The sequence below is a fragment of the Nicotiana tomentosiformis genome, chromosome 7 (assembly GCF_000390325.3).
Source record: "Nicotiana tomentosiformis chromosome 7, ASM39032v3, whole genome shotgun sequence".
Lineage (NCBI taxonomy): Eukaryota > Viridiplantae > Streptophyta > Magnoliopsida > Solanales > Solanaceae > Nicotiana > Nicotiana tomentosiformis.
The window spans coordinates 2,638,600-2,653,112 of NC_090818.1; the positions used below are offsets into that span (position 1 = coordinate 2,638,600).

Sequence of the window (14,513 nt, forward strand, 5' to 3'; positions counted from 1 at the left end):
GGTTCAAACCGTGATAATAACATCTTGCAGAAATGTAGGGTAATGCTGCGTACAATAGATCCTTGTGGTCCGGTACTTTTCTGGATCCTGCATATAGCGGAAGTTTAGTGCACCAGAATGCCCTTTGAATAAGATTAAAAAAATTGGGCCTCATTTCAGCCCATTCATCCAATCTCTTAAGAGCCCAACCTACATATTTGGCGGGAAAGTCGAAGCCATTCCAACAGGCGTGTCGTATCTCGTGTGTGTGTCCAGTAAGCTTCCCACCAAATTCCCATAAAAACACCTCAAACCTGCTAAACCTCCCGCCACAACCTTCCGCCGTCGTCAACCGCTTCAACTGCCGCCGGAAACATTCCCTTCTCTACTGTACTCTTATTTCCCTATTTCGTCTTCATCCTCACAATATCACTTCACTGTACCATCATTTTCGCCATTGCTCTCAGTATCTCGTCACTAATTCCTCGCTGTCACTGGTAACTGTAACTTACTCTCTATCTTTCAATACATAAGCTTCCTTTATTCTGTTTTATCGAACTTTATAAGTTTGTTAGTCTCTGCTACTGAGTTCAGATTTTGCGCTTTTTTTTTTATGTATATTATAGAGAAATGAGTACTTCTGTTTTTTTGGATATTTAGATACGCGTATGATTTTTTTTTTGTTGCTTATTTTAGTTTCATTTGTTGTGGTAGCTTCAGAGGATAAGAGATAATGGCGATTTTGAGGTCTCGCGAAGTGACTCCGGCACTCAAGCCTAAAGCCTTTTCAAAAACCCTAGAAAATGTTACTGTATTGGAACCGGCAACTCCGTCAAAGTCTCTAGAAACTTCGAGCCAGTCTTATTGTAACATGACTCCGATTTCTTGTTCTTCGGCTAGTCGTTCCGTTTCTCATATTGTTGCTCCAAGGAGGAGTTTGAGATTGGCTTCTAAAACTGGTTTTAGCGAAATTTTGAGTAGTAAAGGAAACAATAAGGATTTTGAAATTTATAATGAGTGTAATGGTGAGAGTTTGAAGAGAGACATTGATGTAGAAAACACGGTTTTGGATGAAGATAAGAATTTGGGGGTTTGGCATAGTGAAGGTATTGAAGAAATAGGTTTGAATAAATCTGATGTAATAGGAAATTCAGCATGCTGTGAGGAGAGAACTGAATATGCTAAGAAGGGGAAAGGGAAGAAAAAACGAAGTATAGAAGTGCAGGGAGAAGGGAACACTAAGTTTGTGAGTCTGCGGTCAGGCAAGAAAATCTCAAAGAGAGCACTTGAAGAAACCAGTGGTGGCTCTGTTGGTGAGACTGGAAGCGTTGAGAAGGATTGCGATGAGAAGCTGTCTCAAGGAAAGCTAAGTGAAGGAATGTCAAGCAGTTGTGATTCAGAAGGTGCCTTGAGCAATAAGTTAGGGACAAGTTCAGATGAGCCTTCTATTGTTAAGAGGAGGAGATTCAGTAGAGAAGAGAAATGTAAAGGCACAGTTTATGACCAGGGCTTGTCAGTGGTTCATTCAGTAAATTTAGAATCAGAGGAAACATTCGGGATGCCAATTGAGGACACAGTACCTCAGTCTGCCTGTTTCCCAGAAACCGCAGACATGGATAATCATGGTGATGAGCAAGCTGCTAGTGTGCAAAATGGTAATTCAAAGACTAGAAGGAGGCTTAGCAGAGAGGAAAAAGGAAAAAAAGTGATGGCTGGCTATGATCTGCCTCATGGTCTTGATACATTGGAAGGAAAATCCAAGCAAGGGGCGGAAAAACCCATAACTGATATTGTTTCAAGAGATATTAATTTCTCAGAGGATATGACATCATCTCAGGATGGAGAGCAAGTTGCAGATGCCAATGCGAGCATAACTGCTACAAGAGTATCTACATCAAGAAGACGGTTTAGGGATATTGCCAGACGAAATGCTTCCAGGTTTGCTCATTTCTCTTCCCAAACGGAACAGGATATAAATGCCACTGCTGAGGAAATTCCACAGGAGGAAGTGAACACTGAAGAAAGAGAAGACTGGCCTGGTCCATTTTCAACTGCTATGAAGATTATTAGAGATCGCGAAACGAACATCAAGCATCAGCAGAGTTCATTTTCAGAGAAAAGTAAGATTGAATTGGTATGGGTTTCCAAAAAGGACCAGCAGTGCCAATCTAGAAAGCTGGTGGTTCCCTCACTACAAGACCTATGCATGTGCATTTTAGTGAAAAATGCAGATGCAATCACTTCACTTGATTGTGTACCTGATGCACTCAGGCACAGGATTTGCCAAACACTGTGCGATTCTCGAAAAATGACTTATCAATTTTTTGATCTTCTTACCCGTGGATCTCCTACAGAGATACGCATAAAGGACTGTTCATGGTTGGATGAGGAGAAGTTCACACAGACCTTTGAAGCATGTGATACCAGCAACTTGGTGGTGAGTTTTCATCTTCCTTTTATTTATGCTATGTCTGATTGGAGTGGAAAAAGAAATGGTTGGAGGAGTAGAAGTAAAAGTGAATAAAGTGTGCGTGTTCGCCGGTTGGTTAGGAAATAATAGAAAAACGCAAAATAGAAGTGGAGGGGTTGCAGTCCTCTGCGTCATCTTTCTCAATCTGTCGAAAGCTGGATGGAAATGATGAAGTATATCATCAATGCTTCACATAGGGGAAGTAGACAGTTTGGTTTCTCTCTCCTTCCTCTCCATCTCTCATTTGAGGAACCAAACTTAGTTTTAATATTTATGAACTACTATTCTATCAGTTAAATTATTCATCTAGCCATTTTTGAAGCAAGCTGTGTTATGCTTTTGTATGTGATTCCTTTTAACTACATTTTTATTTTATTTACTCCCCCCCCCCCTACCTGCGTTACTTTTTCACTCTGTACATATGATACTTGGTACTAATAAGTACTTGTTTAGCAGCATTACATGGGGGGCACTAACGGACCTTGTTTACCAGCATAATCTCTGCTTATGATCTTGAACATTACAGTGTTGATGATATTAAAATTCATAAAAGATAAAGCTGTCCTCCCCCCCCCCCCCCCCCCCTTTTTTTTTTTTTTTTTTCCCCCTTTCTGCATGTAATTGTCCTATTCTTTCCTTGGGCCAGGATAAAGTTCTTCATCTTAGCATGGTTTGTATTAGAATACTTTAAAAGTCTTCAGTCTGTCCATTCAAGTTTTGCTTGCATATGTTGTAGTAATAGATATCAATGCTATGTTAGTTCTGATTGTTGAACTTGAAGAGATTCTCTTTGTGGAACCAGGTGCTTCAACTGGATCAGTGTGGTCGCTGTATTCCAGATTATATCCTATTGGCTACATTAGCTCGTTGCCCAAACAATCTCCCTGCATTAACTACCTTGTCCTTGAAAGGTGCATGTCGTCTTTCCGATTCTGGGCTGACGGCAATCATCTCTGCAGCACCTTGTTTAAGGTCAATGAATCTCAGCCAGTGCTCTTTGCTGACATGTGATGGAATTAGCTGTTTATCTGATTCATTAGGATCAGTTCTGAGAGAGTTGTATCTAGACGATTGCGAAGCAATAGATCCCATGCTTATTCTACCAGCATTGCTAAAGCTAGAACATTTGGAAGTTCTATCAGTAGCTGGAATCCAGACTGTATGTGATGCTTTTATTAAAGAATTTGTCATTCATCGAGGTCAGAGTCTGAGAGAGATTGTTCTGAAGGGATGCACGTAGGTGTTTTTCGTCCTGTTTCAGATGATGTTCCACAGAGAAATTTGACAGATACTGATTGTATTTGTGCCTTTAATCTGATGCAGGCAATTGACTGACTGTTCTCTGAAAGAGATTGCACAAAGCTGTCCTGGATTACGCGCTATTGACCTGAGTAACTTGCGTAAATTGACAGACTCTGCAATCGGACACCTTGCCACTGGTTGTAGAGCAGTTGACAAGCTAAAACTCTGTCGCAATGCATTCAGGTTTCAAAATATAGCATTCAGTGCAGAATTCTTTTCTAAGTGTAGCATATGCAGTGTCTTTAACCATAATTTTTTGCTTGCAATAATCATCATCATTTTCTGTAGCTTTTTACTCTTTTCTTCAATGTTGGTTGCTTATGCCTTTAGAGCAAATTTGTCAAAGAATATCACCATATCGTTGCTACAAAGGAGGGTTGTTTCTTCGCATAAAAGATTCTTCATTTGAATGTTGAAAAGATGTTTCAAAATCCTTGGTTTCAAATTTCCTTCTCATGTTCCTTTTGTGGAGTGGTTGGTTGCCCAGAATCATCTAGGTTGATACTGCACACATTTTCTTTTGTATTTTACTTTTATTTTGTAAGTAAAAATAGCATATCCAAGTTGCGGAGATATAACAGTCTCCTATGCTTATAACAGTGGGTGCATTCGGTACATTGTACTTTGTATATATAAGGAACGTCTCATTCAGCTGGATTTGGTATAATTCACACTTAACTCCTTTGATGAAATTTCTACCTTTATCGAGCATGTATGTACCCTTTCCATCTATGCATGAACATGTATTTGAGTATGTCCATACATGAGATCCTAGCTCTTTGCAGTTGGAACGCACCATTTCACCTACTCCTTAGCTTCATTTGTTTAATAAGTATTTGGATTAGTTAGAAACCGGAGAAAAGGAAATATCAGTCGAAGAATAGGAATTGGCAGCCGGCAGGGAAATGATTTTGCAGTCTTGTGTCTGTTTTTCCAACTTATTTGGCTTTCTATGTATTTACTCTCATATGATACATGAGTTGTCTTCCATTCTTGAAGGCTTATAATAGTGGTTTCAAGCTACATATAAGATCCTCTCAGTATCATTCTTGCAAAAATCACAAAAAATGTTCTTTGAAATCTTAGAATAGTGGTTTCAAGCTACATATAGGATATTATCAGTATGCATTCTTCAAAAAATGAAAAGAGCTATCCTTTTTGATAGCATGTTTTGAATTCCTTGTACTCGTAAATAGTAAAATTGAAAGTGGCATAAGCTTACTCTTATCTTTATCAATGTCAGTGATGAAGCTGTTGCTGCTTATGTTGAAACCAGTGGGGAGTCTTTGAAGGAATTGTCTCTCAATTTTGTCAGTAAGGTATTTAACCGCATGTAATGTTCATCACATTTTTCTTATTGTATTTGTGTGGTTCTAGGGAAATGTGTTATGGGTTCTGATTGTGCTTCATGTTTGCTGAATTCCAGTTGGTATTTGCTACTTTATGGCCTTGACTTCTAGTAAAATCACCAGCATTACACACTGGACTTAGAATTCTCGATTAAGCCTGCTAAATCCGGCTTAGATCAACATTTATCCATTAGAAGGGGCTCTAATGATTTTACTATCCAGTTTGCTTTTTAAGCATTGTTTGTTCCACAAGGGTCAATGGAGATTCATATAGCGGACCTCACCTTGTTTGGGCTGAGGCGCAGTTGTTATTGTTGTTCCACAAGGGGATAACCCATTTTATCAAGAAATTATTGCTTTATGGATGTCCGGAACTTTGCTTAGATATGTCAACTATTCAAATATAATATCAGAGTAACTTTTGGTATAATAGGAAGCCCGTAGATCTTCCTGAAAATGTAGTGGAATCCATGGACAATCCTAGGGGAGGAAATTTCACACACTTTTTTGGTGACTTCCCACTTTTGTGGTGCTGCACTGTTAGTAAAATCTACCTTGTAAAAATATATATTTTTGGGAGTACTAGCAAAAGGAACCTTGGGTTTGTATTCTGAACTTGCAGATTTTCTTTGCTTTCACTTCTAGGCCTCTTGTTTCCTCTTCCATGTTTTTCTGGGTACATGGAAATTTGAATATCGAAAAAGGTCAATGAATTATTGCCAGACTAAAAGTCAAGGAATCAATGTTTTTCCATGTCTTTATATGGTTTTTACAGGTTTCACACAACACTGCAATATCACTAGCCAAATGCTCAAAAAATTTGATTAGTCTGGATTTGTCTTGGTGCCGCAACTTGGCGAATGAAGCCCTGGGACTGATTGTTGATAGCTGCTTGTCGTTGGAAGTATTGAAATTATTTGGCTGTACTCAGGTATGCTTTGTTTAGTTTGGTAAGTGAGAAACTTACTTGCTCACAGCCTGCCTGACCATTAAAGGACACAGCTAATGTCCTACCTTTTTTCCTGTGCTTAGAGTTTAGACTGCCAACAGGGATTGTTGAAAGGCACCTGCTCGTACCAGAGTCGAATACAAAGTCTTTCTATCTCGATTATGTAGAAGTATAGGAATTTCTTGTGCTTGTAAAATTTGATTATGTGTTATGACTTTGAGTTCTTTCCTATCTCTAGGTTTCATCATAGGTCACTTTATTGAGATTTATTCATCTTAAGGTTTCATCCGAACTGAAGAAAGGGGCAATTTTTTTTTTTGTTTCTTTGCCCCAGATTTACCCTAAAATCTGGAGAATAAAATCTTAATTGTGTGAAATATCGAAAATGCCTATGCTCTCAAGGTTGATTATCTTCCTCAAAAAAGAGTTTAGCAAATTCAGTATTTTTTCTATCTTGTGATCGCTGTTTGCTGACACTGATGCAGTCTCTGAAAACTAAATTGAACTCCTCAAAGGAGCTAACCTGCTGCTTTTTCGAAGTGTGCAATGCCAGCCTTCCATTTCTACTTTTTTTGCTTGGATGTGTTTGTGTACATTTGATTTGGTGAATTGGAATTACAATTTTGGGTGCTTGGGTATTTGGTTGATGAGTGCTGGTAAGGGCTGTTTCTTATTTTTCCTAATTTGGGGGTGAGGGGTGGGGTGGGGTTGTTTGGGTTGCAATGATGCATTTTCTCATGGGGCTAAGAGGTGGGAATGGGGAGGTGGCAAAGTGATGGATCAAGAGGGTTTCATACTTAGTAATTGTCAACCCTGAATTTTGAAGCTGGGGCTCTTTGTTTGTATGCAGTTGCCAAGGTAGGCTTTGAAGCTTCTGCATGACTTTTTCCTACTATCATTGAGAGATATGGATCCAAAATTGTTGGGTTCAGATGTCCTTAAATATTGCGAACACATGATTTTCCCAAGAGAGAATGATGGGGTTCATGAGCTACATTCTTTTAGAGAATGATCACTTCTGATATTTTGTTTGATGCATAGGTTTCTTCATATGCCACAGTTTTTCACATGATTTATTGATTGTCTAATTGTTGCTATTGCATTTTTATTACATTTGCTATTTGCTCCTCTTTTTCCTTCAATCCCCTGAACAGTTATTGATGGACTGTTGATGTAGTTAAGCAGCACACAAAACAAATAACTTTTGATCCCGCGAATTTGCAGGTTACTAATGTTTTCTTGGATGGTCACTCAAATCCCAAAGTTCAGATCATTGGGTTAAAGATGACGCCAATATTACAACACATTGAGGCACCAGATTCTCTGCAACAAGGGCCATTACGATATTCAGCAGTATCATCTTTATTCTGATGATTTTGTTCAAAGTTAATTGTCGTATTTGTTTCAGAAATGGACTCAGTATCCTCTGAATGCCAGAAGTCATAACGCCTCACTTCCTTTGGACCTAGATAACTTGTTTTGTGGTGTAATGCAAGGTCCTATTTGGTTGAATGGCAATTTTGCAATGCTTACGGAGAACTTTTTCCTCATGTCTAAATGGAAGAACATATTTTTAGCGTTGATGATATTTGTCCCAGCAAAAATTTGTTTCTTGTGGTGCTCGTTTTCCCTTTTTTCCTTGGCCACTAGTAGAAAATTCAGGTGGAGTGGTATGTATTCCCTAAAAGTTAGATTTAGGGATACCATGTTAAGGTGGTTGTATTCGGCATGTATGTTAAATCAATGAATGCAAGATATGTCTTGCATATAAATTTTTATCATTTAAATATTTTATGTTCATTCTCATTGTGGCTCTTAAGGGATTTTAAATTGTCCAGTAACACCTGATGCATGTAAGTATTTTTTGTTCACTTAATAGTAAGCTTGCCCCCTCAAAAAAAAAAAAACTCAAGTTGTTAATATAATCTCTGGTGATCTTAAGAAAATCATATTTTGGATAAGTTCTTAATTTTTCTTCGACTGTACCACGGCTCAGTGGCACTAAACTTTAGCGGGTAAACTCTTATCTAGTACCCTCTTAATTGGAAATCTTACACGATGTTGAAATGGAATTGAACAAACACATTTTACATCCTTTTGTTTTCCTGATGAACTAACGCCATAAATAGGGGAACGTTTTGCTAGCTGTATTTCAGATTGTATTTAGAACCGTATTAATATCATACGTTTGATTATACTTTAGGATTTCCATACTATTTATCCACTTATTAGCCATACGTAATGTTTGACCAAAAAGTATAACTTTCGGCTAAACTGTTAAATTTATGTAATAATGAGTTAAATCTAGTTAAGGATAATAACTCTAAATGCAAATCTTGAAAACGTGTGGGAAAGGGAGACAGATCCCATAAATGATTGATGACAATAAGTGCAAAATATTCTTAAAGTATGAGCAATAATGGTGGTGTAACCAGTAATAAATAGCACTAAATGACATTTAAGTAAATAGAGAGAGTAATCCACCCAATAATAGATGGATTGGACGAATGTTACTCCTCACAATGATGAGTGACAGAAAAATCCAAAATTTGTTTAAACAATCCTCGGATCTGGTGGAAAAGTGTGGAATAATATGAGCAAGAATCTTTATCAAAAGGTAATCTTTGTATTTTCACAAGAGAGAAAGAATCTTCTTCTGAAAAATATTCTTATCAAATGAATATTACATGCCCCTATCATTGTCTCTTCTTTCTATATATACGAGACATTTTCCTAAGAAACCCTAATAGTACAAGTGCAGAGAATATCCACTAGAATATTCCTTTTTAATATCCTATCCTGACAAACTAGCCGTTACAACTCCTATCATCAATATTCAACCTTGACCTCGACTCTTGTTGATATCTCGGTTACGACTCTTGTCGACATCTCGACTACGGCTCATGTCGACGCTACGGCCAATGACTTTGCTGCTTATTGGGTAACCTTGACTGACTCTTTCCTTAATGCCATATTACGCTACATATCCTTAGGGCAGATTTTGGCCTATACAGTTAGTCCCTCCGCTTATTAAGGCCGACACCAGAAAACCTTGATGAGCGGACTCTGCGTAACGTGATCGAAGTGTTTAGATGAGATTGACGAGCCGTGATGGTTAAGGCGAGTAGGCAACGTGTCCCATTGTGAACCGTAAGTTCTGGTGTTGCAAAATCCACGAAACAAGGTGACGTCATGGCGGTTGACGTCATTGCGGTGCAATTTCCCGAGACGTTGCTTCGTTTCGCGCGTGCCTCCTGACAGAGCCTACTGCTTCAGTTACAGTGTCGTGTAATGATGGCTAGTTTCTTGGTTTCGATGCCTGCATCCTTATAAATAGGGGTGTGTGTGCAACGTTTCAACATTTACGAAATTTCTTGTACCTAGCAAACCCTGCATCTTCTTCTTCCTCCATTGTTTCAAACTGCTTACTGGTTTTAGCGATTCTCGCTGCTTCTAACATTTCCTTGCTCGAACATCTTCCCTTAATTAACATGACTAAGGCATCCTCTGCTCCTGGTATGGCAATCGATCCTACCCCTTTGGCGGTGCTGATACCCCCTCACGCCGATAGGATCTCTGTCGCTGCTGAGGAAGAGAACTTCCCTACGGCGGAGGAAATAGTTCCTCGTAATGAGAAAATAAGGTCCGATTTCTCGAAGATGCCTGAGGACGACCCTGAGGTCCCGGAATTAATGATGAAGGAGATCGATCTCGCCGAGCTTAGGGCTAAGTTCAAAATTTCTGCCCATATCAATTTGATCCCAGCAGAGCGCGATGTGATACAAATACACTGCTCCGGGTATTGCACGTTTTATGCGTATCCTTTCTACGTTGGCTATTGCTTTCCTCTTCTCCCATTGACGGAGGAGTTTTGTCACTATTACGGTGTTTGCCCGGCCCAACTCTCTCCATACATATACAAGCTTATCCGCATGCTTACAAAATTCGCGGAATTGGCCAGGGTCGAGGTCACACTCCGCCACCTGATGCATCTTTTCGCTCCCAGTTTCTATAGGGGGACGATGTTGCACCTCCACCACCAAGGAAGTAAGTGCCTGGTGGTGAAGATGGACGATAAGGCAAATCGTCAGTTCTGGCTCAACTACTTTTTCATCAAAACTGAGGACGTGCTGGCCAACGCGAGCGGATTCCCTGAGACTTAGAATTACGCCCGTAAGTATCTCTTTTTTGTCAAGCATTTGTTTTGCCTTTTTCAGTCGTAGTCTGTTATTTCGTCCCTTCTTCGTGCAGCCGAGACTAAGCCCCCTCCTTTTGTCACGGGCATTCATGACTGGGTCCGCCAGGTTCTGCCTCACACAGTAAGGATTTGTGAATGGCCGACCTTTCTCAAGAGGTTCGGGCCCGCATCTTCCGCGACCAGTGAGTTCATTCATCTATGTATTTTTATTATTGTTTTATACTGTTCTGGCCTCATGGACGCTTGCTCGTTATAGTTTTGCATATGAAGTGACAGTCTCTTAATCTTTCTTTTTCATCCCGAGGACATTCGAATAGACCGAAGGCCCATCCCCCTTCATTTCGTAAGAGTAAGTCTGCTTCTTCTTCGGGGTCTGTTCCCATTATGACCGCGACCAGGTCCGCCCGATTGTCCGCTTCTATTCCTTCTTCTGCCGCGGCTAGCTCTAGCCGATCATCGACTATATCTGCAGCAGAACTCCCGACTTCCCCTTTGCATCATCTAGTAGACGAGGATGATAAAGAGGAATCGTCGCCGAGAGGAAGTAACTTGCTTCCCCACAAGAGGAGATCAGTGATGGAGGATTTCGTCATCCGAGAAACGACGACCATAGATCTTGGAGGTGACACCGAATTTCCGCCTGTGATTTCGCCATCGTCTGAAGCCAAAGAGGGTATATCTCTCCCTGAGACCATGATGGGATTTGAAGGGCCATCGGCGAGAGTCCCTGACAACTTGCGATAGGACGAGCCATCGGCCTCGCGACCGGTCGAGAATCTTTCTTCGAAGGCCAACTTAAAAGGCAAATGCGTAATAGAGGAAGGTTACGAGACGGGCTCTGACATGGATGCCGAGGAGGTAAGGATGATGGGGGAAGGACTTACCCGACTCGAGGTAAGGTTAGAGGGGACCACGCGGACTATTGCGATCCCCATGGATCGGGATTTGCTGGTCGACACGGAGGATGTGGTCCCTTCTCTTGGTCTCCTCTGTTCTGATGTGGAGGGTAAAAACCTTGAAAAGTTGAAGGATGCCACCCTATCTAGGAGCATAGCCGGCCTCGCTCTTAGGGTAAGTTTTTCGATCTCTCTTCATTATTATATGACGAGTTCAGAGTTTCATTCTTACTCTTCATTTTTTATTTTTCTTTCAGACTGTGATTTTGGAGATTGAGAGCGCCCAGCGAGAGGAGAGGCGTAAGGCAATTTTTCAGAAGATGGAGCGAAAATATCGTGAATACCATAACAAGCATCGCGAGATCTGCAGACGGTTCGGTGAGAGAGACAACTTCCAGGCTCTCCGAGATGAACTGAAGGAGAAGGATGACGAGTTGGTAAGAGTCATCGGAAAATGCAGCATTCTCAAGGGGGCGTTAAGGGATAAAGAGGAAGAGTTTGAGGTGAGCAGGGGGGTCGAGGCCCAATGTGCCGACCTTCAGACCCAAGTAGTCTCATTGCGCGCCGAGCTCGAGGAGTGTCAACTCAAAGCGGTCGCTGAGAAAGTAGCGGGTTTGGAGAAGGCGGAGTTGGACCAGTTATCGGCTACGGGAAAAACGGAGGCTTTGGAGATCATGATCCACGTTCTCCGATCTGAGCGGGATAGTGCTCTAGAGAAGGCCAGGCTCAAAGAGGAGCGACTTAATGAGCGGATAGGGGAGCTGGAAAAAGAGGCTTCAGGCCTTTGTGATCGAGTTGTTGCTCTCGAGGCAGAAAAGGCACAATTATTGGCTCAGGTGTCTTCTTCCCATGCTTCTGCTTTTCCTGATGTTTCGCGGGATTTGTACGAGGAATAGATTCACGCCGAGGCTCAGCTGGATATATTTAGGCATCTGATGAAGGTGAGAGCTATTTCAGAAGTCGACTTCGAGGATGCCCATGCTAAGGCACGTAGAGCTCGATTTGATGATCCCGCTATACCAGAGACCGGTGATGACGAGGAGGGTGCGAGCATGGATCAGATTGAACATGATGCCTGATACGAGGATGAGTATCCCGCTGGCGATGGAGATGGCGAAGGCGAAGAGGCAGATGGAGATGGCCTGGACGATCAAGCTGGTGGTGCTGATGGGCCAGGCGACGATTAGTTATTTTTCCTTTCCTTTTTTTTATTTAGCTACAGACTTGTGTGTATTTTTGTAGGCGTGTATTCGAGCCTTTGTAAAAAAAAAATTTAAGTATGAAATGTTAGTTCTGTTATTCGTACATGATTCTTTTTCTTCTGTTCGGGTTTGTATGTTTTTTTGATTTTGTTGCTTGGTTGCCTTAGTCATAATAACTTTGTTCGAGTAGGTTGAACGAGGTTGAAACAAAGCCTAGGTTTGATTATGGCCGAAGGCCATTAGGTGTTAGTTCGAACGAGGTCGAACATACCACCTGTTTGTTTATGGCCGAGGGCCGATTAGGTGTTGATTCGAACGGGGTCGAATATAACCTGTATTTAGTTATAGCCAAGAGCCGACTAAGTGTTAATTCAAACGAGGTCGAATGTAACCTGCACTTAGTTATGGTCGAGGGCTGATATAAGCGTTAATTCGAATGAGGTCGAATGTAACCTGTACTTAGTTGTGGCCGAGGGCCGATATAGACGTTATTTCGAACGAGGTCGAATGTAACCTGCACTTAGTTATGGTCGAGGGCCGATATAGGCATTAATTCGAACGAGGTCGAATGTAACCTGCGCTTGGGGAAAATAGAAATAAACTCATGTATTTATGTTTTGTTCATATACTTGGAGAGATTTTCATATTTTTCGGGCGCCGGCTGGCATTTCAGTCCGAGTCCCAGTCTATCTAGTCCCTTCATCGGTCGAACTGGAAAAATGTTGAAAGATCGAGCAATGAACTAGCCATCCGGTGCTTTCGTCTATGAGCACTTCAATCGTGAAGTATCCCCGTCATCGCCTCATTAAAAACCTCCTCGAGAAAACCCAATTGGGACAAAACTCGAGTGAGGGAAAAAAGTGCGACTTTGGGGACCTCATCCTTTAAAAGTTGAAGTACTTGAGGTGTGTAATATTTCAGTTGTTTGGTAGTCGCTTTCCTTCCATTGTTTCTAGTGTGAATGACCATTTGTTTGCTGTTGCCGTGATTTTGTAGGCGCCATCCCAGTTTGTTCCTAATTTGCCTTCCCGCGGGTCTTTGCTTGCTTGTGTTTTGGATTTAAGCACGTAGTCCCCGACTTTGAGTGGTCTGATCTTTGCCTTTTTGTTATAATATCGTTCTGCTTGTTGCTTTTGGGTGACCATTCTCACGTAGGCCATATCTCTTCGTTCCTCGACTTCGTCGAGTTCCTGCATTCTACTGTCATCGTTCTGGGGTCCACTTTCGCGGGAGTATCTTAGGCTAGGCTCCCCAACCTCGACCGGTATTACTGTATCAGTCCCATAGACTAACGAGTATGACGTTTCTCATGTGCTCGCCTTTGGTGTTGTTCGGTAGGCCCAGAGTACTTCTGGTAATATTTCCGGCCACAGTCTCTTGGTGTCTTCAAGTTTCTTCTTCATGATGTTCAGTATTGACTTGTTGGAGGATTCCGCTTGCCCATTTTTCGAGGGGTGATAAGGCGTTGAGAGTATCCTTTTGATGTGCCATTTTCCAAAAAAGTCGGCGATCTTCTTTCCTGCAAATTGGGGTCCGTTGTCGCAGTTGATTTCTTTGGAGAGCCCAAAACGGCATATGATGTTTTCCCATATGAAGGTGATCACTTCATGTTCGCGTATTTAGGCGAATGCTCCTACTTCCACCCATTTAGAGAAATAGTCAGTTAAAACCAAAAGAAATCGTACGTTACCTCGTCCTGCAGGGAGGGGCCCCACGATGTCCATTCCCCATTTGATGAATGTCCAAGGGGAAGTTACTGAGTGTAGGTGTTCGCCTGCTTGGTGGATCATTGGGGCGTATTTTTGGCATTGCTCGCATTCTTTCACGAAGTCCGCGACCTTCTTTTTCATGCTGGGCCAGTAATACCTTGCCCGTATGAGGCGTCTGACTATAACTCGATTGCCGGAGTGAGGTCTAAAGTGGCCTTTGTGTACTTCTTCAAGGACGTGCCGCGTATGATTTGGGCCTAAGCATTTCGCTAGAGGGTCGCCGTATATCCTTTTGTATAGGTCGTTGTGGATGATACTGTATCTGGGTGCTTGCATTCACAACTTTTTTGCCTCTTTTTTATCGTTGGGGAGTACGCCGTCCTGCAAATATGTAATAATACGGTTGCGCCAGTCCCAAGTCAGGTTTATGGTTCTTACCTCGATTAGATCTATCGACGA

General features: G+C 41.5%; 1 protein-coding gene across 2 annotated transcripts; it reads left to right on the forward strand.

The window, feature by feature from the left end:
• Positions 1-217: 217 nt before the first annotated feature.
• LOC104099202 (uncharacterized) lies at positions 218-7,855 on the forward strand. Of its 2 annotated transcripts, none has more exons than XM_009606118.4 (7): positions 218-476; positions 694-2,416; positions 3,252-3,685; positions 3,773-3,934; positions 4,995-5,070; positions 5,876-6,031; positions 7,274-7,855. In XM_009606118.4, the coding sequence occupies exons 2-7, from the start codon at positions 713-715 to the stop codon at positions 7,418-7,420; spliced, it is 2,679 nt and encodes an 892-aa protein (XP_009604413.1). In that variant the 5' UTR covers positions 218-476; positions 694-712; the 3' UTR covers positions 7,421-7,855. The 2 variants fall into 2 exon arrangements, with proteins under 2 accessions (XP_009604413.1, XP_009604414.1); XM_009606119.4 differs by having other exon boundaries at positions 700-2,416.
• The last annotated feature ends 6,658 nt before the right edge of the window (positions 7,856-14,513 follow it).

What these genes read in the sequence shown, in the direction of transcription:
- LOC104099202 (XM_009606118.4), top strand. Translation starts at nt 713, where the DNA reads ATGGCGATTTTGAGGTCTCGCGAAGTGACTCCGGCACTCAAGCCTAAA. An exon ending in GTGATACCAGCAACTTGGTG is followed by an intron (nt 2,417 to 3,251) that starts GTGAGTTTTCAT and finishes TTGTGGAACCAG; the next exon opens with GTGCTTCAACTGGATCAGTG. An exon ending in CTCTCAATTTTGTCAGTAAG is followed by an intron (nt 5,071 to 5,875) that starts GTATTTAACCGC and finishes TGGTTTTTACAG; the next exon opens with GTTTCACACAACACTGCAAT.